The sequence below is a fragment of the Cylas formicarius genome, unplaced genomic scaffold (genome assembly GCF_029955315.1).
Source record: "Cylas formicarius isolate icCylForm1 unplaced genomic scaffold, icCylForm1.1 PGA_scaffold_4__25_contigs__length_36172078, whole genome shotgun sequence".
NCBI classification, from domain to species: Eukaryota; Metazoa; Arthropoda; class Insecta; order Coleoptera; family Brentidae; genus Cylas; species Cylas formicarius.
Genome location: NW_026844334.1, coordinates 26,237,206 through 26,260,412, shown reverse-complemented (window position 1 = coordinate 26,260,412; position 23,207 = coordinate 26,237,206). Strand labels below are relative to the sequence as shown.

The window sequence follows — 23,207 nt, the reverse complement described above, 5'->3', positions numbered from 1 at the left end:
AGATTAAAAAAAATTAATCAAAGGAAAATTATTTTTATTCGGCACCAAATATTTCGTGTCCAAAGTGACTTAAATGATTCCTTATTATACTTCTGTTTTACTGAGGCGTTTTTGGGGAAAAAACTTTATATGTTATATGTATTATCGGCGAGTTGGAGCAGACCAATAAGTGGCAATAGCTTTGATTTTTAGGTTGAGAAAAATGGAAGCAGTTGTTTGCAAAACTAGGAATGATATTAATACTAACTGAAATTGTTACATGTATGTATGTATTACATGTATTGTTGCTATTATGTTTTCGTTATTTTTTGCTTACCTTTCAACCCGAAACAATGGAAACAATTTTTGTTTCCAAAGTAAAATGATTTTTATAAATAACTTTACCGACCGCGGTGAATTGAGGAGCTTATAAATAATTTCTTTATGCCCTTTGTAATGGTAATTTTTTCCTCAAGTTTTGGATCCATTGGTTTTCAAGATAAACTCAGGGAAACCTTTGGTCATTAGTTAACTCATCATGTAACTTTTTTTGGCTGACCTAAATAAAAGCAAGTTTATCATCAATAAATAAATATTAGTTAAACATTTAGCATCAATCCAGTGTAAATAAAGAAATTAAAGCACATTCGGAATTATCCATCCTACCCTCATATAGAGGGTCCATCAGCATGTAAATGAAAATTGGCAGTTTTAAATGATTCCGTCGTCGCCTAAAATGGCGGCAACTCTCCTCTCCTTGGTAAAGAAATAGCGTCGTTGTCAAAAATTTAAAATTCATCCGACACCGAAACAAGATTATCTCGACTCTTTCAAGATAGACCTAATTTAATTGCGTAAGGAAATTGCTGTCTTAGATTTAAGATAAGATTAATAGCGCTGATGTCAAAAGTGATTCTGGATGGAAAATTCTCAATGCCGTTTTTGTTAACGTGTTTTCCTTTTGGAATATTACACTTGAAAAAGAGGGCCAACATCTTTTGTTTGTATTTTTTACTTAGATTGCGTTTATATTAAGCTCGAATTTTTACGAATTTTTTCATTTTGTAATTGTATTTTGATTATTTTAATAACATTTTTTTTTCTTCCCACGTTGCTAAATCTATGCTTATATGTGAACCTGGTTAACACAATTTTAGTTATTTTGATGATTCATTTTGATATGTTGATTCATTTGATATATGGTGTGGCAAAACCGACAAATCATAATGTTTAAAATTTGTCAAAAATTTTAGTTGAGCATTTTAAAAACATTTTTAAATGCACATTGGTATACATATACTATATACATTATTCTCCCTAAACACATCCTTAGGGGTGTAAATCTTAATTAATCTTAATGATTATCAATGGAGCAGCAATTAAATGTGAGTTCTACATAGATTGTCCTAAAAATAATGCATGAAGCTGTATTTCCCTATAGCGCATAACTCATTAAACGTTGTGTACAAATTTATTCTGCAATGATGGTCATACAGTTTTACTTCTTTTATTGATTTTTTTTTAGTAATTTCATACTCATTTACACTCAAACCGGCCCGTATTTTTTAAAGTCTCTGTAATAAAAACTATCCTTCATTATTATAATATGTTAAAACTATTCAACTATCGGTCATAAATATCGCTAATAGAAAGTGCATTCTTCACACCACCATTTTCTGATTCAACATCCTACTCGGGTACATCGAATTGGTAGTATTCACTGTCCTGATCTATGGACTCGTGGTCGCTGCTATGGTCTGACTCTAAGTGATTTCCTCTAAAAATGGGTTCTGTTTAAATTGGAACTACAAAGAATTCTAGGATTTTTCAGCTGTATTTGTAATTCGAAATTTACCTGATTATCTTACGTGTATTACAATACAAACTTACGCCATTATTAAATTTCAATATTCAAAATTTTTGTCGCAAAGTTTTACTTCACATAAAACAGCGGATATGTTAAGCTGTCTTTTCACAGGTCAAGAGATGGCGCCAAATATTTACTCCTTTAGCTAACAAGTAATTCCTAGTTCTAATTATCGAATTCTGCACTTAGATTTCTTTAAATAACCACTTAGAGTCTCTTCACTCTTGTTCTTTCAAATATGGATGACAAAGAGAAAACATTAGTTTTTACGAAAACGTATCCTAGTTACATGCTTTGAAGATACTGGGACTGATTTTACTTACCAGTTTCCCTTGGGCTGAGGTAACCGGTTTTTATCCTGATATTAGCGATCGAGTCCCATTAAATATATTCATGTGTAGTGAAACCTGTTAGACCGAGAACTTGAAATAAGGAAACATAGAAGTTTGGAGATACAACGTTACCAACGTTTCCAAGTTAAGAATTAATGGCAATTGAATTCCAGCATATTATTTTTGAGAAAATAAAGTAACAATATAAAATACAAATAAAAAGAAAACAAAAAGAATTTAAAAGGAAAAGTTAGTATTAAAAGATAATGTCCGTAACATGGATACACCCAGTCAAATGTGATAAAAAAAAATTAGTGTTACATCGAATAATTTATTGTAATTAATGCTACCGTGAAAGCAATGTTTTATTCAATAATTTATATTTTTGGGGGGAATTGCAAATATAGAAATAAACAAAAAAAACAGGAAGGAAATAAGCCAAGCTTTAGTAAATGATAGAAACCTGTTTCTCCTTTTTCCAATGTGCAATTTTGACTATTCTTGTCCAAATCTGACAAAAATTAAGCACGTAAAAGATCAAAAATTTGGTAATATTGAAGTCGCCCTACTCGTTAAATAATTGCAAACCTGAAAAACAAAAAATAAAAATAGACATTTTATCGATTGCTAACTCTTAATTCGAAAAGATATAAATGAAAATATCCCCCGCGACGTAGAAAACCTTTCATGATAACGCGCACTGATAAATACCATTCCTTGATATTTATTGCGAAGCCATGAACTAGACTGAAATTAATTAATATCAATCAAAGTCCGACATAGGCTGTGTGCACTTTAATTTCTAATTAAAATGGTAATTCTTTTTCGAGTTTACTAATAGTCTTGCGCAAACATTGTGGACGTTATGAACTTTAGAGATAGTCCTGGTTCTAGAATTTATCCGTATCATTACCCGAAAATTGCGTTGAACTGAGGACTAAAGAAAAGCGATTTTATAAAAAAATATATTTTCATGAATCGGAAACACAAACACGAACGCCATTACTCTCTTAAGGTGAATAATAAATGACGTCAAGTTGTACACGTACGCATATACTCTCAAATCGATGATGTCCCCAAAGCAATTACTCAAAATGGAACGGCAACGGAAAAGAGGGTGAATAGAATAATTTTCAGTGTCATCGATAAGTTTGTTTAAGAACTAAAATCAACATCAAATACTCCATTATTTCATTTGTTCTTTCCTTCGCGTACGTAGATTTTGTTCTACTTCTAAACAAAATTATTTTGCAGAAACTCAGTCAAGAACAAGAAAAAGAAAAAAAACGGGCCATCCAATTCAGAACAAGAAGGAACACTAGCTAGTTTTTAAACTAAATGCCGAGCACTTTTTAGATTCTTTTTCAATCACCATATTTTGAAGTCCAGTTTAATAATTCATGTGGTATACGCAACGGAGAAAGTTAGTTTTGGTTAGAAATCCCTTGAATATGGACATACATGTCAATATTAATCAAGTTACTTGTCGTATGTCAGGATACCACCTTGTATGAATTATGTACTAATGCCAATATATATATATATATATATATATATATATATATATATATATATATATATATATATATATATATATATATATATATATATATATATATATATATATATATATATATATGATGACACTATATTCCGGGATATCATCCGTTCGCTCGTTGAACTCCGACTGGAATCCTGCAGACGTTTCGCCAAAATCTCACTTGGCATCTTCAATGCTCGCTCTCCGAAAACACTTCGAACACGGAGCGCGAGCATTGAAGATGCCAAGTGAGATTTTGGCGAAACGGATGCAGGATTCCAGTCGGAGTTCAACGAGCGAACGGATGATATCCCGGAGTATAGTGTCATCATATATATATATATATATATATATATATATATATATATATATATATATATATATATATATATATATATATATATATATATATATATATATATATATATATATATATATATATATATATATATATATATATATATATATATATATTGGTTGATCTATTATGACTAATCTTGCCCCTTTCGTTCAGGGAACCTATGAGGCAATGGAGAACGGTAGTGATATATGCATTGCTTATACCGACTTTTTCAAAGCCTTTCACAAGGTTCATCGTCCCTCGCTGGCAGTTTAGCCTTGGAAATTTCGGTTTGCAGGGAACGCTGGTTAACTCTCACAGTGTATATTCAGATTTCATTAGTACCGCGCTCTGAATCGCCTAAATTGAATCTCTCGAGAAATATCAAACATGAATTTAAAATTAGCCAATATATAATTAAAACATATTAAATGTGATTAAAGATTTATAGGTTATTTTCAACTCTAAACCTTTGTTCGAGTCCCATATAGAAGGCACCATTGGAGAAGCACTGCGCAATTTAGCATTTTGAAAACTACTACTACATAACAGTATGATGTGAGTGTTTCGGAGTATTCGTCAACCGTTTTTAGTCCGATGTAGCACAATTACGCGGATCGAAAGAGTGTCCACATAAAATTCATTCAGGGGTTTCACTTTCACACTTTTTATTAGGTTTCATCTATTATCGGTTGCAGTCATTGATGTCCAGAAGGCAGTGTTTTGATATTTTCTTTTTTCGTAGGATAGTAAATAATATTATCGATTCTGAGTTTTGTGTGTTTTTGCAATTATTTTGATTGTTTCTAAGTGAAGTTGTCTTATAATTGGTCTGCTGCAAGCAGTCTGTTGAGTAATCGGATATTTACAAATAAATAAATAAGCATCATTAATTCTAACTTATTCAAGCTAATGCAATCTAAGGGCGTATGCCAAACACACATTTTTTTTAGAAAATGAGAGCAAATCATATAAGCAATAAGTTAAGTTGTATGTTTGATAAAAAGCAATAAAGGAATTGCTAAACCCAAAACAAACACAAAAAAAATGTTTTGCGTACAGAAAATAAATTACATTTTATTTTATGAAATTACAAAAAAAAAAGAATTTCAATCTGATTTATTACAACATAAAAAGCCAGTCGTTGTCAACATCTTACTTGTGTATGTCACAGGTGTATGTCCGAATTTATAATAAAACTAATAAATATAAGGTAAAATATACACGACTTTCTATGTTTATATTCGCCCAACTTGCAGGTAAACTAGGATCACAATGTTTGAAAAACGTCAATAAATTCTTTCTATTAGCAAACTCATATTTAAATAAATCTTAACTTTAAAAAATACCATGCAAATCAGTGTGTTTTTATTAGTAAAGTGAATCTTTTTTAATTTGATGAATTGGTTTGTATTTGACTATCTGACTTTTCCGTGCATCATTGTAAAAATCGTAAATCATAAAACAAACAAAAATATTTGCTATAATTGTACACTTAACAATTGAGGCAGTATAATAGAATATGGATTTAACTCAATTAATTTATATAATAAAAAGTATATAATCAACAAGAAGATCCATATCAGTTTAGCTACCATTTACCATTTACAAGCAGACTAAGAGAAATCCTCTTATATAATTTAAATTAACCTTATATGAAAACGACCTCATAAATCGTGGTCTTTCGTGAGCGATCCATATTATGAACATTATATTTAAATATGCGGTATTCAGGATATCTTTTCCTAATTATTATTTATTAAATCGATTTAGACTACGATAATGCCACCTTTTCCCCACGTCGACCTCCCAATTTCCCTCATAACTAACTCCTTGGTCACACCATCTGATACCACCAATCAACACCACACAGTAATTCTGTAGAATCTGAATAAGGCATGATAACGCTTTAGAAGGCAAGGACTAAATAAAACGTTACACGTGTACTTAGATTTACTCTCAGTTCCTCAATAGTAAGAACAACAAGGTCGGTTAAATTATCAATTAACCAATGAATTTGGTCGATTATTTCAGAAATTCTTAATTTCTGAGGCATAGTTTTTTCCACTCAATTTTTCACAAACTAACCTCCATCCTGGTGGCTTCTTCAGAGTTTGACTGAACCTGAGTTTCAGTTTCAGTCATGCTCTGAAGAAGCCACCAGGATGATTGGCGAAACGTCAGCAATTTCGACTAAGCAAAAACCGACGCAGGAGGAATCCAGAAGTTTTGTAAAAAGCAACTTTAAACTTATATGAGAGCGGTTTAAATATTGCTTCAAGTAGTTTATGATCTTTCACCAGTTCAAACTCTGATCCGGCCTGCCCATACCAGCTCTCCTTCTCGGTTTCAGAATACCTGCGTTCAGCATCTGATAAGTTTTTGTTTGTGGATGAAATAACCTTGAGAGTTTTAGCGTTGAAATGCAGCAAAGCCGCTCCCAGTGCAACAATTTCAACTGTTGGTTTTTTGGGTGCACTTTTTCCTGTTTAGCAATACATTATTAGCTTCAAATACATTTAGCACTTTCTTAAGACATCTGTCATGTCCTCCTTCGATGTATCCAATAACAATTATGTAATCGAGGTGATTTAAACAATTCCCACATGAAAATAACAGTGCTTCAAACCATCGCTGAAATATTTCTGGTACAGAATTTACTCCTGGTGTAAACGAACATATCTTTATTTGTAGTAAAAGTTGTTATTGGACTAATATCAACATCTAATTCCAACTGATGATAAGCATTTGTTAGGTCCAACCTCGAGAAGTACTTTGCAGTTCTTAATTTTGCCACAAGACTATCAAACGTCTGTAAATCACAATTTTTCATTCCGCTATCGGTATCTAAATCTTCTTCGGTTTCTACAAAATCTACTCTCTTAGGTTTGTTATATCCTGAATTTGATTTTTGCTCATACTTTTTACCTGATATAGGTGACAGCGAAGAGTCCTCGTAGTCCAGACTTATTGCATTTGGATCCCCTGGTTGAACAAAACTGAGGGAAAGTTTGATTGCTGTTTTGAATCGAAAACTTGATCCTAGCATTGCTGCTAAGTGCATAGCCCTTGACTGGTTACCTATTTGCTCACGGACTTGGTAAATCTGCATTATTGCATCCGGCGTGTGTTTTTTAAACTAATTTCAGCTGCTTCTTTCACAGTATTCCCAAAAGAACACAGCTTGTTAACGATTTTTTACAACATAAAAAGCCAGTCGTTGTCAACATCTTACTTGTGTATGTCACAGGTGTATGTCCGAATTTATAATAAAACTAATAAATATAAGGTAAAATATACACGACTTTCTATGTTTATATTCGCCCAACTTGCAGGTAAACTAGGATCACAATGTTTGAAAAACGTCAATAAATTCTTTCTATTAGCAAACTCATATTTAAATAAATCTTAACTTTAAAAAATACCATGCAAATCAGTGTGTTTTTATTAGTAAAGTGAATCTTTTTTAATTTGATGAATTGGTTTGTATTTGACTATCTGACTTTTCCGTGCATCATTGTAAAAATCGTAAATCATAAAACAAACAAAAATATTTGCTATAATTGTACACTTAACAATTGAGGCAGTATAATAGAATATGGATTTAACTCAATTAATTTATATAATAAAAAGTATATAATAAACAAGAAGATCCATATCAGTTTAGCTACCATTTACCATTTACAAGCAGACTAAGAGAAATCCTCTTATATAATTTAAATTAACCTTATATGAAAACGACCTCATAAATCGTGGTCTTTCGTGAGCGATCCATATTATGAACATTATATTTAAATATGCGGTATTCAGGATATCTTTTCCTAATTATTATTTATTAAATCGATTTAGACTACGATAATGCCACCTTTTCCCCACGTCGACCTCCCAATTTCCCTCATAACTAACTCCTTGGTCACACCATCTGATACCACCAATCAACACCACACAGTAATTCTGTAGAATCTGAATAAGGCATGATAACGCTTTAGAAGGCAAGGACTAAATAAAACGTTACACGTGTACTTAGATTTACTCTCAGTTCCTCAATAGTAAGAACAACAAGGTCGGTTAAATTATCAATTAACCAATGAATTTGGTCGATTATTTCAGAAATTCTTAATTTCTGAGGCATAGTTTTTTCCACTCAATTTTTCACAAACTAACCTCCATCCTGGTGGCTTCTTCAGAGTTTGACTGAACCTGAGTTTCAGTTTCAGTCATGCTCTGAAGAAGCCACCAGGATGATTGGCGAAACGTCAGCAATTTCGACTAAGCAAAAACCGACGCAGGAGGAATCCAGAAGTTTTGTAAAAAGCAACTTTAAACTTATATGAGAGCGGTTTAAATATTGCTTCAAGTAGTTTATGATCTTTCACCAGTTCAAACTCTGATCCGGCCTGCCCATACCAGCTCTCCTTCTCGGTTTCAGAATACCTGCGTTCAGCATCTGATAAGTTTTTGTTTGTGGATGAAATAACCTTGAGAGTTTTAGCGTTGAAATGCAGCAAAGCCGCTCCCAGTGCAACAATTTCAACTGTTGGTTTTTTGGGTGCACTTTTTCCTGTTTAGCAATACATTATTAGCTTCAAATACATTTAGCACTTTCTTAAGACATCTGTCATGTCCTCCTTCGATGTATCCAATAACAATTATGTAATCGAGGTGATTTAAACAATTCCCACATGAAAATAACAGTGCTTCAAACCATCGCTGAAATATTTCTGGTACAGAATTTACTCCTGGTGTAAACGAACATATCTTTATTTGTAGTAAAAGTTGTTATTGGACTAATATCAACATCTAATTCCAACTGATGATAAGCATTTGTTAGGTCCAACCTCGAGAAGTACTTTGCAGTTCTTAATTTTGCCACAAGACTATCAAACGTCTGTAAATCACAATTTTTCATTCCGCTATCGGTATCTAAATCTTCTTCGGTTTCTACAAAATCTACTCTCTTAGGTTTGTTATATCCTGAATTTGATTTTTGCTCATACTTTTTACCTGATATAGGTGACAGCGAAGAGTCCTCGTAGTCCAGACTTATTGCATTTGGATCCCCTGGTTGAACAAAACTGAGGGAAAGTTTGATTGCTGTTTTGAATCGAAAACTTGATCCTAGCATTGCTGCTAAGTGCATAGCCCTTGACTGGTTACCTATTTGCTCACGGACTTGGTAAATCTGCATTATTGCATCCGGCGTGTGTTTTTTAAACTAATTTCAGCTGCTTCTTTCACAGTATTCCCAAAAGAACACAGCTTGTTAACGATTTTTTACATAAACGTTTAAAATTTTCATCTTGCCCACGTTTGAGGTTACTGAAGATATGCCGTTCAAATGTAAAATTCTGTTTGGGGGAGAAGAAACGTGTTAATTTTTTCACGAAAACATTATAAATATCGTTATTTTGTTCAAGGTCAGGGGTAACTTCTTTTAGTTGGGTTTCCCTTATTTGTAAAAGTTTTTTACGCAATCATGGCTATCTTTCGCTGCTAAGTATAATTCTAGAATCGCAACCATTTCTCCCATTTACCTCGTAACATCATTTTGTCCATATTTTGACAGCAAAATGGTCCTATTTCCGAGTCCGACATTGTAGATTTATAGGTGGTTTTTAGTACGTCTCTGTAAATTATTATTATATTTTTAATTTAGTATTTTCAAACCGCCGGCAGCCCTCGCAAAATCCGTGGTCACTCGGTAGTTTTAGATTTGTTATTTATTAGCTCAGAGCAAGTTAGTAGACGTGCGTTATTTAAAAAAGCAGGCAAATAAACTATGCCGCCTGAACAGGTGGCAGAGTGCCGCCCATCGGCGCTCCTTCCCTTTATCAACAAAACACTGAATAGCTATTTATTTATTTATTTAAGACTCACAATAATTCTGTGGCTCACAATACAAAACTTACTATGAGTCACATTTTGTGGCCCACATTCACCAAATTTTTTATGGTTCACATTAAGCTTTTCCTCGTGGCTCACAATTCACTGTGACTCACATTAAACTTTTTCTCTCACACAATTTTTTTTCTCGTAGATCACAATTCGCTGTGGCACAGACTAAACTTTTTCTCATGGCTCACAATTTTCCATTGCTCAGACAATGCCAAAAGAAAGCAACAATCTGCTGTCACTTTTCTATTAGCTTTTATATGTTTACTCTACTACAAATATATATTTTTATTTACCAAAGCAAGTACCGAATGAAAAAACAACTATATACTTACAATAGTTATCGCTAGCTATATCCTCGTCGCCAATTGTGCTGACCCAATTACACATAAAACCCATTTAACTTGATCTATTCATATATATGCTACAATATTCATCGATTAGAAAATAATAATTAATCCGTGGTATGCGCTGGCTGCCACACAGGGTAATAACACAAATGTTTTTAGTGTTTTTATTTTGACAACTAGTACCAGTTTAACCATAATATAATATTTTATTTTCTCTTAATGACATTATTTTTGAGTGGGTTAGTGAAACAAAGATTTTCTTTTCATTTTTCTGAAATATGTCGAGGTTAGAATACTTCACAGAGATCGTAAAATATTAAACTTTATATACATGTGCTCATTAGGTAGCTCCTGGAGCCAGCCTAACAGTTGTGGTCACGGATATCTAGCAACGATATATTTAGTATCAACAAAATACTTCAACCCGCCACTGTTCACCCTTTATTTGACTATTTCCTTCCTGGACTTTCCCACGATTTGATAACCAATGTCGAGGTCATAAAGCAATCCTCTTTCTCGTCGCAAAGCTTCTGTTTTATCTTGCCGTTTCCGTGCCGTATGCTTTTTACTGTCTCGTCGAGAGAGAGGTTCGAGATTTCAGTTAAACGCTCCCAGGATTTAAAATTTTATTTACGCCGTTTGCCGTGCGACTGGCTTTTCCAGTAACAATGTTTCGCAACGGACTTTTAAATGCATTTTTGTGTAACTGTATTCATTCTTCATCCTCTTACGGATGTAATAAGCCACAGTCGGAATAAGAAACGTTTCCCTGTCATACTTTGAGTAATAATGGCGACAACCAAAATAACCTCACGTCCATGCTCAATGCGTGTTCTCGGAGCGCGCTTCGCCCCTTTCTGAAAATTCAAGCTGCTATCCCATTTTCCCTTAAAAAATTCTCTAAAATATTAAAGCACGTATCGATTTTACACGTTTTCTGTTACACCTCCAGCAAAAAATGTGGCATAGTGTTCGGAAGTTGCTTACAAGTTTAAGTTTCTCTTCGACAGTTTTATTTATTGACAAAGTCGCCCATAAAATGAAGCGATTTTTCATATACCTTTTTGGGATTATTTTTATACTTCTTTTGTCCAAGACAGACCGCATAAGTCATTCATAAATTTCCTGTTGTGTTGGTGCCAATATAGGTGTTTAGTCAAGGGACGAATGGGGTGAAGAGTGTTCTCTAAATATGAAAAAATTCTATGATAATCACGTTACTTAAATTACTTTTAGAGATACTGTAAACCATATCCGATGCCTTGGAGCGTTCTTTGGAAATCTACAGTAGACAACACTAAGAACAAATACACAAAACAATAAAATAGGCTCAAATTCTTTACAAACTATTGGTGAATTTTGGCTCTCAGTCTTTGTAATATCAAAATAAAAACATTTCAAATAGTAACTTTTCTTACATAAAATAAACAAAATCCGACACAGTAGAAGAACGTAGCAGAAATCGAGGTTTAAAACATTGACCTGATTAAATAAAAATAATTTTTTTCTTAAGCTGGCATTGATTTTGCTCGAAATTCCTAATAATAATAATAAACTTCCGCGGACTACTGTAATACTATTCACAATTCTTCTGGATTCCTCCTGCGTCGGTTGGTGAACAAGTGAGCAAGTTCAATTCATCACTAAGCTACTCATGTGGAAACCAGAATAGCTTAAGTATTACTGCCTGTTGCCCAAAATACCTCTAATTTACCTCTCCACACAACTAGGATTCTAGCTCGGCTTAGACTATCGAATAATTATTTCACAAAAATTACGTATAAGGGTTTGGTCATATCAAGTCTACCTTTTATTGAATCACGTTTCAAAAATTTGAACTATTATTTCTAAACTTATTCCAACGTAAGTAAAGAATTTATTTTTTATTTTTAAAGTATTCATTTTTCAATTTTGATTAAATAATAAATTTTATACTAGTTCAGTGTATGCGATAAAAATGGAAAATCTTTTCTCAAGACATTTCTAATTATTCCGACCCTGCATCTCCTATGGTTTCCCATATCCCCATACAATCCCTCCCTTATAATGGATTCAGTGTATACCGATGGACCGAAAGTTGCTCTTTATTTATTGACACAGTCGTCCATAATCTGAAAGAGACTTTTTTTTATTTCTTTATATACATTTTTTTGGTAATATTTAGATACTCTATTTGTCTTACTTTTGTAACCGTATTAAAATAAAATAGCTTACAATTACCACTTTGATAGAAAATGTATTAACTGAGGGCCATTTCTATCTCAACGTATTCTACCGAAGGAGAAGATAACGAAGACAAGAAGAGTGTGTCTACGCAAAAACTTTTGCATGACGTAGCAAATTTTCTGCATGGTGTTATTCACTAACAATACGCATGCTCCAGTTATAGGCTTGTAGAGTTTGAGTAAGATATTTACTCTTTTTCAAATGGCCCTCAGTTAACAGTTTCAATTTTTCGAAAATGGGAAAAGGTACAAATTGCGTTCTCGTCTTCAGAAATCAAAAATATTCGGAATCGGGTCGCCTTTTAATTGCTTTTAATTGTAATAAAAAAGAGTCGCGAAAAATCGAGTCGAATAGCTTAATTTACACTTTTAAAATTGCTAATTATGTGACCCTTTTGAAACGACTTTGTCATTAAGTTAATATTCGCCATTTTGAAGCGACGATTCCCCTTTCGCCCCTCTTAATTAACTAATTGCTATTTCGCATCTCTATGGTTCGCTCGCCGTTTAGTGGAAGTTTTGGATATTTCCTCCCTTTGAAAGTTCGCCTATAACTTCAAAGTTGAATTGATGCCCGGCAAAGTTTATAATCTATTTCTGGGGGTTTTGATCGTTAAAGTTGATCTGACCATAGAAAGAGTAACTCCAAATAATAAAATACGACCGCTTTCGCGGCTTTGTGAGTTATGATCGCGTTAGTAGCCTCAAGAACAAAATTCTCAAACACTTCTTGCATATTCACGTCATTAGTAGTAAAGAAAACGGAGTTGCAAGACACATTTCGAAACATTTTATGCAGACTTTCGCGTGGCGCTACTGTTTTCCTTTAGAAAACATGCCCTTAATACTGTTTATATATATATATATATATATATATATATATATATATATATATATATATATATATATATATATATATATATATATATATATATATATATATATATGCTTGTTTGTTTTGTTATTGTCTTATCTGATAGTTTTGCAGGATAAGTATTAACCTCCAAATTGAAAACCTCTTGTGTTCGAGCACACGCGCCGATTTTTCACTTCTTAAGAATAAATTTCGAATGAGACGCCGCTGCTAATCCACTGAACTTTGTCTCCAGGAAAATTCGTCATTTAGTTACGCAATCTTGTAAATCAATAAGCAAAAAAAAACTAGAGAGACAAAGAAACATCAAATTTCGGGATTTAAAGAAACGCTACTGGGTGTCGTTTTTGCAATTTAAATGGACGAGATTGAGTTCAGTGGCATATTCTGATTGCAGAGCCACCGATGGCGATGATAACCCTCGTCAGGAGCGGCGGCGTCTGCTGGAAGTAGGGGTTTATTACGGGGTGTTAAGACGCAAAGCTAGCTCCCGATATAAACCCGAAAAAATAACAGCCTGGACCCCGGTCAAGTAAGACCACAACTCCTGTATTATCCTTGTTGTGGCCTTGTGACAGTGTTGTCGTGCGTATAGAGGGTTAGAAGGAAACTCTTTGTTTTGTTAGGATCGTATTGAAACCGACGGCGATTGAGAAAATTATAGCGATTGTTCTATCAATTTAACAATATTTAGAAAATTTAGTGGTTACTCGATTCATATTCTGTGTTGTTTCTATATTACAAACAGTGGGTGATGAGCTCTTGAGTGTTCAAAACTTAAAAAAAGAAATTTCCACTAAAATTATTTCACGGAGGACAAGGTTGTTGCTTTCTTCGTTGACTATTCTACTTTGAGAGATGAACTACTTTTGGAATTTAATTTGCGCTTTATTAACTTCCATCTACTTAATTTTTCATTTGTTTAAATACGTAGATGGATATTTTCATTTGCGGGTGATCCCGAAAGCGCTGAATATAAATATTGCCTAGACATAAACCTGAGGTTAAAATAGACCTCAAAATTAGTTGTAACCTTACATATTTGTGTTTATAATATGTTTCATGTACATATTCTACTAAATAATAATAACTTGTTTAAAAAGATTATAAGTTTCACTCCAAAAACGTTGTCTCTGCATCTAGTTCTATTTCAATAAGTAGTTTCATGATAGTCCCTTTCCAAACATTGCCATTATTGATACGTTTCATTTTTTTCAGGCAATTGATTATAATACTTAATATACACATAGTAAGGGCTTTTTTTAAAAGAGTTGAATTTCTTGTGTTATACAAGTGAAATTGTTCTTTAGTTTTATTCACAAACATTAAACATTGATAAATATCCAACGCGTACACTTTCATAATTCCCTTCACGTGACTCTGAATATTTTAATGTTTTTCGTTTTCTTACACACTTTTTGTGTCCCAGCGCTACTGCTCCATAATATGATACCTTATGAAGTATTATTGATGTTTTAGACATACAGAATTGATATGGTAGTTTCGTAAAAGTTTAATTAAAAGTTAGTTTATTTTGTTTTGTTCGAAAATAATTCCCCTGGTTTTATTTTTACTTAGTACAAATTTATTTCCATCCGATTATCAATTTCTTACTTTTTCTTGTATTTCTTGAAATGTGGAACCTGATATCAAAAGGTTGGTCTCATTTGCGTTATGAAGATATCAGAAATAGGGCCCAATATGCTACTTTGTGCAATACCAATATTATTTTCCCTAGTACAAGATTTCATTTCTTTATTATATATCCTAATTACTACCCTTTGTCTTCTCTCCGAGTGATTTCAAAGAGTTATTTATCATGAAAATTGAAATTGCAGACATGGATTTAATTGATAGTTTAACTACACTGATAGGAACCTCATATTCACCATTGCAATATTCATTTTTTACACTGAAACTGCATTACTGTCTTATTTTTTAGCAACTTTGTGACTATGTACACCAAATAATTATGATAATATTCTGCGAATTTTTGACAGTTTTTATTATTTCCGTTTATTTCAATACATATTGTCAACATACATTTATTCGTAATTATTATTGTATGGTCCTAAATTTTGATAAAAAAATATCTATAGTTTCAAAATATAAAGACATACATGCTAACTATTTTTCAAAATTAAAAATCGTTGAGTTTCAACCACATTCATATTTCATTGTTTTATGATTATATGTCAGCACACAATTATTGAACCGCATGAAAGTTGATTATATTAAAAAACAATCTTGTTGGTAATCATATATGATCATCCCGAATTTTTTACCCCAACTCGATTAAGAATAATCGCTATTATTTTCGAATAATCGAGGCCGCTGATCAATAGATGATCCTGTAGTGCGTTATTTCTGTGCAGCAATGTCAGCTCGTTCATTGATGTTATGTCTAGACGTTGTTATGTATGTTAGGAAAAACGGCGTCTTTTTGTTCTCTTTTGTTCTTTTGTTTTTCATGAATTTTGCGGGATTTCTGGTAGCATTTTGTCCTAAAGCTTTAATCGCGGATGATCGCTTTGAACGAATTATTGGCGATGTTGACGTTTCAGCATCGAAAAGGTTATCAAGAAATCTGCTTCGTTTTCTCAAAGTACAGCAGCTTTAATAGCCGTATTAAATGCGGCCATATAATCTGTGCATGATTTTCGGCTGACGGAAGTATGGCCGATTAAAATTTTCCCACTACTTCTTTACTTATAACGTGATCAATAAAAGTTGCTGTACGTACTAGTTGGTAAGTATTTTGACTGTACTGCGCGAATGTTACAACGTCACTAAGCACTGTCATGTACCCTTTGATGGTTAATCCCACCCACCGAATCCCAAAATGAAACACACAATTACTTGCTCCGTTAATTTGTATAATTTCGCTATGTTAAAGAAGTAGAAGCAAAATTACCTTCTAACTTCTTAAATTTTGCTGAAAATATCGAGCACGTTCTACCCGGCTGCTCGAAGAGCGTCTTGAGGAAAAATGGGGTGTACATTACATAGTTATGGGGTGAAAGTCACGGCTGTGTAAAGAATGAAAAAAGTTTTTAAGGCTTAGGGAAATTAAGTTAAATTTATAACGTATTTTATTTAAATTAATGCCCTTTCGGAGATAAACGAAGAAAAAACTAAAAAGCTGCAAATAAAGCAAGGGACGTGACCATAGGATAGGACCAAAGTTAAGAATTTATAGCCGTACGGAATTTTATGGTCGAAATTTTGTGCGTGTGCATTATACATTGAAATTCATAAAACACGAACTTTGTCCCCGTCGTCATTCCCCTAAACTGTCCAAGTTTCCCATGCGACAAACTACGCTAGCTCCCGTTTCGTACATCGATGTCGAATTTAGAGGGTACTCAGTGGTTTTGCACCAAAATCTAGATATTATGTCTCGCTGTCTATTGTTAATGTTAAGTACGGGCCAAAATATGTTGAGTTTTTCTCGAATCAAAATCACCTCAACATTTTCAACCTACGATATGGTTTACAACATAATTTGGTTCGACGCGTTAATGCGAAAAGTACTAAAATCACGCTTTCTCTTATCAGATCGCAAGCTGTTTGTGGGCATGCTCAGTAAGCAACAAACTGAAGAAGATGTACGGCAGTTATTTGCACCTTTTGGAACAATAGAGGAGTGTACCATATTGAGGGGGCCCGACGGATCAAGTAAAGGTAAATGTTTTTGATTATTTATATTAAATTTACTTATTTGATTTTGAGTTGAGCAGTCCTTATAAGGAATGCAGCTTTACTATAGGTCGCATTTTCTGTTTGTTTGCATCTAGGACAACTTTCAATATCAAAAGTCAGAATAAAAAACAGTGTTTTAGATAATTTAGTATAAGCAGCCCAAGTCATCTTCTTGTAAACAAAGTTTCCAAGATTCCAAGGTTTTAAACAGAAAAATTCCGAACTAGAATCTTAAAGACTTGAGAAGTTCATTTGTATTTTTAAATCGTGGGGTCAAATCAAAATCACGGTATTAACAGACTAACTTGTAAATCCACCTGTGTCAGTTTGGTCACGTTATTACCAAAGGCTGTTTCTAAAGGCTGTAGGCGTTCATTAAAAAAAAAATAAATTTAGTCGTTTCGTGGTCATTTATTAAATTTTAAGATCACTTAAGGAACTTATGAACTTCACAGAATTCTCACAATACAATACAAAAGGTTTAGCTACCTTATAAAATTTTCATTTTCACATCATGCAGGTTATGTCACAAAAGCTATAAGTCCAAAGTTGTGATATTTAAGTGCAATTCTGTAGTGAAAATAATGTAGCATTTTTAGATAGTGTGATCAGATATGTTTTATTATATTTAAACCTTAACATGTTTTTAATTATTTTAATTTCCACAACATATTCTAATTTTAATCTATAAAGTATTCAAAAATTAAGTTGGGTAAGTGAATTTACATTTAAATTGTAAATAACTGTTTATCATTTGCACTACAATTGTTTAGTTTGTTATTAAGAGCAATATCTGAAATATTTTTTTTGTTTAGAAAGTCCAGTGTTGTTGTACCCTACTTAAATATTTCCGTCAATACACCTTTCAATTAATTGTATACAGATTAGTTTGCAGCGTCTGATTTTGTTCTAGTACTAACTTTATTTTTATTTTTGTCATTAAAATCGTATATTCAATTATCTTATTTGATACGTAGGTTATTAGGAAAGCAAACTATATTAAAGCTGCTATTTCAAAAAAGTGGTGTACATTTTTGGACACCTTTTGTAGTTCAACTATAAGTTAACTTATCGAAAGTTTAAAACTGAACTAGGTAGCGTTTTTAAGTAGAATTAATTGGTTTAGTCGATTTTCTCCTAGTGAGTGGCTAGTGATAAGGAAAATGAAAGTTGAAGGTGTAGGTTTTGTATTTGAAATAGTCTCAACCTGAGTAAGCCACTGGATTCCATGTAAGAAACCCTCCCTCACACCACTTTTTACTTTTTCTATTAATTAACGCATAAACGAACTAGAAGTCTAGGAATGCAAATTTTAACCATGAATCTAAAAATCTAGGAATAGCTACAACATTTCAAATTAACTAACTTGTTTCATGCATATTAATTTCACACACCACCCTGCACTTCGCGTCCATCTTCTTCTACATTTCGATAACTATATAGTTAATTTGTTTTTTATTGTTGAATATTTAATTGGACATGGGCATATTTCGTGAAAACACTGGCACAGAATGAAACAGCCAAACTCAATAACTGTCGAATTCGCATGTCTAATGTCTGCGGCCGTCGTTTTTCGGAGGATTCTCAGGAAGTTGGATTACAAATATTTAAAGGAAATATTATTTGATTATCGAATAAGAAAGTTTTAGTAAGAAATATATCGCTAAACAAAGCAATTAAACAAAGAGAACAAGATGAGAGGACGAGAAGACAAGAACCTCCATTACTGGCTGTCTTTTTCTATTGTAAAATTTTCTGCCACGCCGTTGTCACTCAAGCGTACATCGAGTTCACTGTACACTGAATGTCCCTCTCCAACTTTTTTGATGTTGTTTTTAAATGTACCCATATTATCAGCATAGACTAGCACTCAATATGTCTAGTACATATTGTGTTCGTTATCGTTAGTGTTATTATTTAGCCCAAATAGGGTGCCAAAAATAAAATACAACGAAACTCGTTTACCTACGCCGAGCAAACGGTAATAATCTGCTACAGGCAATTTTTCGTAACTGCTAAAGTATATCTTTGCCCTCGCGCCTAGAGGCGTTAAATCATCAGCCGCGGCGCGAATATATATACGGATATTTAATATGTCTGAATGGCATTTAAATAAGTAATTTCTACTCCGCACACTCCGGGCCTAGAACAGACCAAAAATTTAATATAAGCACCCCTCAGAAAGACTAATTTGCATTTCGGAATGCGCTAACAACATCATACCCCGGGGCAAGTAGTTGGAAGCCTCCTCTTCCCTTCAGAAGGGATAGAACGTGAGGGAGGGATCGAGAAATCCCGTTGATATAAAGACGAGTTGGTAGCAGTGGTGGAACCGATAGTTTATCTAAGAAAAACGGCATCCACCCATAAAGAAATTAAGTTACCACGCGTTGTTGTATTGTGTCATTAATAAGGATGTCGCCTAAAAAAAAGCACAAACACAAAAGACAATTATGCCGTCTCATATGCTCGTGAAAAAATGAAAACGTTAAAAACAAACGCTTAGCGACAAACAAGAGGGCCTTAACTAATAACTCGTCGCTTGTTGCAAGAACATTTTCCTTTTAGGCCCTTAAAACGCAATATGAAACCCAAATAGCGTGTTACAGCTTTCACCCTTCACTAATTAGGAAGAACAACGCGCTCGGTTTGGTAATGAAGGAAATCGACAGAGACGTAATCAGCTCTCAAATACGTATTCGTTGCTATAACAACCAAAAAATATATTTTGACAGAAGTAGGGTAAATTTTGTTTTTTCACGGTGTTTCAGAATTCAATACAAACACTTTAAGTTGAATTAAGAATAATTCTGTATTGTCAGAAAGGCAAGTGTTCTAAATTTCTTCGTTACAAAAATACGTTGTCAAAGTTTGTACAAAATTCAGTTTTACGTAAATTTCTCAAAGACCTTTTATTTAATTTTTTGACACAACTTGAAACGCTTATTTGTAGTTTTAATGGTTTTACTGTTGTGTTACTCAAAATAAAATTATTCACTTCAGTATTTGAATTTATAGGTAAAAATCATTGTTTCTTCCGTTTTTTGTATCTTGCTCCATCTTCGAGGTAGAATTTAAAAATCGTTGATCTTGCAAGTTCCTGGGAGAAGAAATTTATTTTTTATTAATTTTATTATTTATCCTAGTTAGAAAGTAATCATTTATTTTGGATAATTAATAAAAAAACAATGTTTCTCTAAAAATTTGACACCTTGTATATTGAAAACAAAACAAGTTGGGACACAAACACACATAAACCTTAAAAACTTTATGTTTAATTATACCCCGTGTAATGAATTCTATACATCACTAATTATATAGAAGTTAGTTCCTAAGCTAAGATTCCTTTTCATTTGTTTGTTTGTTGCTAATACATATTGCCAAATTTCAACAAAATTGAATTTTTTTTTTGAATTTTATGTTTCAGTTTATCAATCGCGACCTTGACCATGAAATAAGGAGCTTAAAAATAACTTTCAGGAATTTCTCGTATTCATATTTAAGTCCTATTTTTTTATTCTTCTAAAAACGTCCAAAAGCTAGAATTAGGACCGTCTTTTTCCACCTTGGTTATCCAATTTTCAAGGTACGGCGCTGGCAGCCACTAAAAACCGGCTCAAACGGAATTCCATCTCCGTCTCCCGGCACACGGGCGTAGGGATAATAATTTTATTACGTTTTCTATCAAACCGAAATTTGTAATCAAAATATATGATGTTTGTTTTAGGAAGCTTCGTTAGCCCTCATTGTATCCTTTTTACCGATATGCGAGTATACACGTACACAGATTCGAACAAACAACTATGGAAAATGCCATGAGTTTTCTAATATATTCCTAATCTTTTAAATGATCTCTAAAAAACTGGTATTTCACAAACATATTTTCTTTAGACTCGCCGAGCTTTTGCAGTGGATTTCTTGTAAAAATGAAACTATAAGAAATGGCTCAAGAGGCATGCAACTTCATCAGATTTGAAACATAATTATTTTAGCAGCTGTTTAAATAAGGCTCGATAACATTTTATAGCTTGTCCTAAGCCATTCAAATTCCTATCCAACACCTGATTCTCCTTTCCCCTTTTATTTTGCTTATTTCTGTAGTTCCTTGCAGCACCTCCGTTCCATTGAAGTGAATAATTATAAAACTGTATTTGAGTTTTTTCAAGTTAATGTTGTGAATAGGGTGGTTAGGTGAGTAGCTTTGCTAGATCTCGACACCCTCCTATCTTATCCTGTTTTATTTCTTGTTGTTTATAGATATATAAGTAAATAAAATAAATTATTATTATTACTATTATAGTTATAGTACCATGACTGATGTCCTTTCAGACAAGCGAAGTGTCAAATATACCATAAATAGCTATTTCCTAAGCCCTCGGGAGTGCGCAAAGCCTCACTTTAAGACGTCACACAGTGGTTGGTTTATCAATTTTCAATTAGGTACCGTTAAAACTCATACAAATATTGCTACTGTTCTACCTTCATATTAAAACATCAACTCCCTGTTGTAGTAAACAAATAACAATTTGTTTTTGAACATATTTGGGTCAACCCTAAAATTATATAAAGTTTAGGAATGTAATAATAAAGGAGGCCCCTGGCTTTTTAGGTCCCATCAATAATACGTATTTGTTGTAACTCATACTTTGCTAAATTGAAATATACACGAATGTTGACATATTATGACCATGTTATTTCAAGTATTACTCTTAAACTAAGCTTGACTGCTGGCGCCTGGTTAATTTATTAATATTCTGTTATTAATTAACTATAATTTAAATAAAATTAACTCAAATAAGAACAATTACTCAATATTATAAAAGTAATAATTTTGTAAGCTTCTTCCAATTAAGCGGTCGATATTTAGTGAACTGATGAACCTATCCTTTTGGTAGTGTTTTTCTATAAACTTCGGGAGTTTCCAAAACGATTCTACAGTACTCTCGGAGTACCTGAATTGAGGCGGAATATTCGGTAAATAACAATATGAGTCAACTAAGCACACACCATAAATTATAAATTATTGTTTTCAATTTATATTTCAACATTTTGTTTATTTATTTTGACAAAGCTGTGTACGCGTGCGGAAATTAATTTATTATACATAAAACTCGGGCTATTTAAAATAATGAAAAAATAGATTTTATCAAAGTTTTAGTGACGAAGTTGTTACGTTACAATTTAGTTTTCTCTTTATAACCCTTGCAGGGTTTCAATATTTAGTACAAATTAAAGAACGTATTCCTACTTTACCACTATATATGTAGCTTTGCTAAATGGTAAAATTCTAAGTAAAGTTCTAAACTTCTATTAAAACTTTTGATGTATCGTTCATCATTAATTGAAGAAGTGTACTCCGTAAATGCTGCCGAAGTTTAAAAACATTAAAGTAGAGTAATTCTCGCATCTTAGAGTACTAAGTTGTTTCTTCCTTCATATCAAAGTGAACAAAGCTTTCACAATTCATTTTAATTAACTTGATAAAAACAAATATTTTTGAACGATTCTGGTGGTTTGCTTTCGCTTTATCAAAATTGCCTTTATCACAACGGCGAAATGCAATAATTGTGCCAGAAAATATTTAGAGAATTCCAAAAGCTATATAGCCTCAGTCATCGTTATAGTAGCATAAAATACAGTTTACTTTTATTTATTCCATTATTGAATGGCTAAAAACAAATAGTATGTTATGCAACAAGTTTGGTAAACGCCGCTTTAGTCACGAGTTTCATTGAGAATGAGCGCAGCCCAGCGAAGCCAGAATATAATAAACGAGTGATTAAAGAATACTTGTTACAAAAGATTTCTGGATTCCTACTGCATCGGTTTTTGTTGAGTCGAACTTGCTAACGTTTCGCCAATCAACCTGTTGACTTCTTGGAATGCTTTAAACTCCTGACATCTCAAATGGAATTTTGTCTTTGACTGTCTTTGACGGATCGAAGTTTGTTGAGAGATTGATATGTGTATTTTGTGATGAAACGCTATCTTTAATGTGGAAATTATTAGAGAGAAGAGCAGAGGTAAGGTGTTTTAATTCAGTGACTCGAGCGGAGATAGTTTTACGGCGCTTTAAACAAGAGAGTTGATAACCGGTGATTTTGTA

General features: G+C 33.0%; 1 protein-coding gene across 13 annotated transcripts in view; it reads left to right on the top strand.

Moving 5' to 3' along the window:
* Positions 1 to 23,207, top strand: part of LOC132701343 (CUGBP Elav-like family member 4) — a 977,281-nt gene that overhangs the window by 864,073 nt on the left and 90,001 nt on the right. For 8 of the 13 annotated variants that reach the window (XM_060669155.1, XM_060669157.1, XM_060669158.1 and 5 more), the window contains one exon: positions 16,958 to 17,083. In XM_060669155.1, coding sequence (XP_060525138.1) covers positions 16,958 to 17,083 — 126 coding nt within the window. Of the gene's footprint in view, positions 1 to 13,796; positions 13,932 to 16,957; positions 17,084 to 23,207 lie in introns of all 13 variants that reach the window. The other 5 variants (XM_060669161.1, XM_060669163.1, XM_060669162.1 and 2 more) reach the window with 1 other exon arrangement.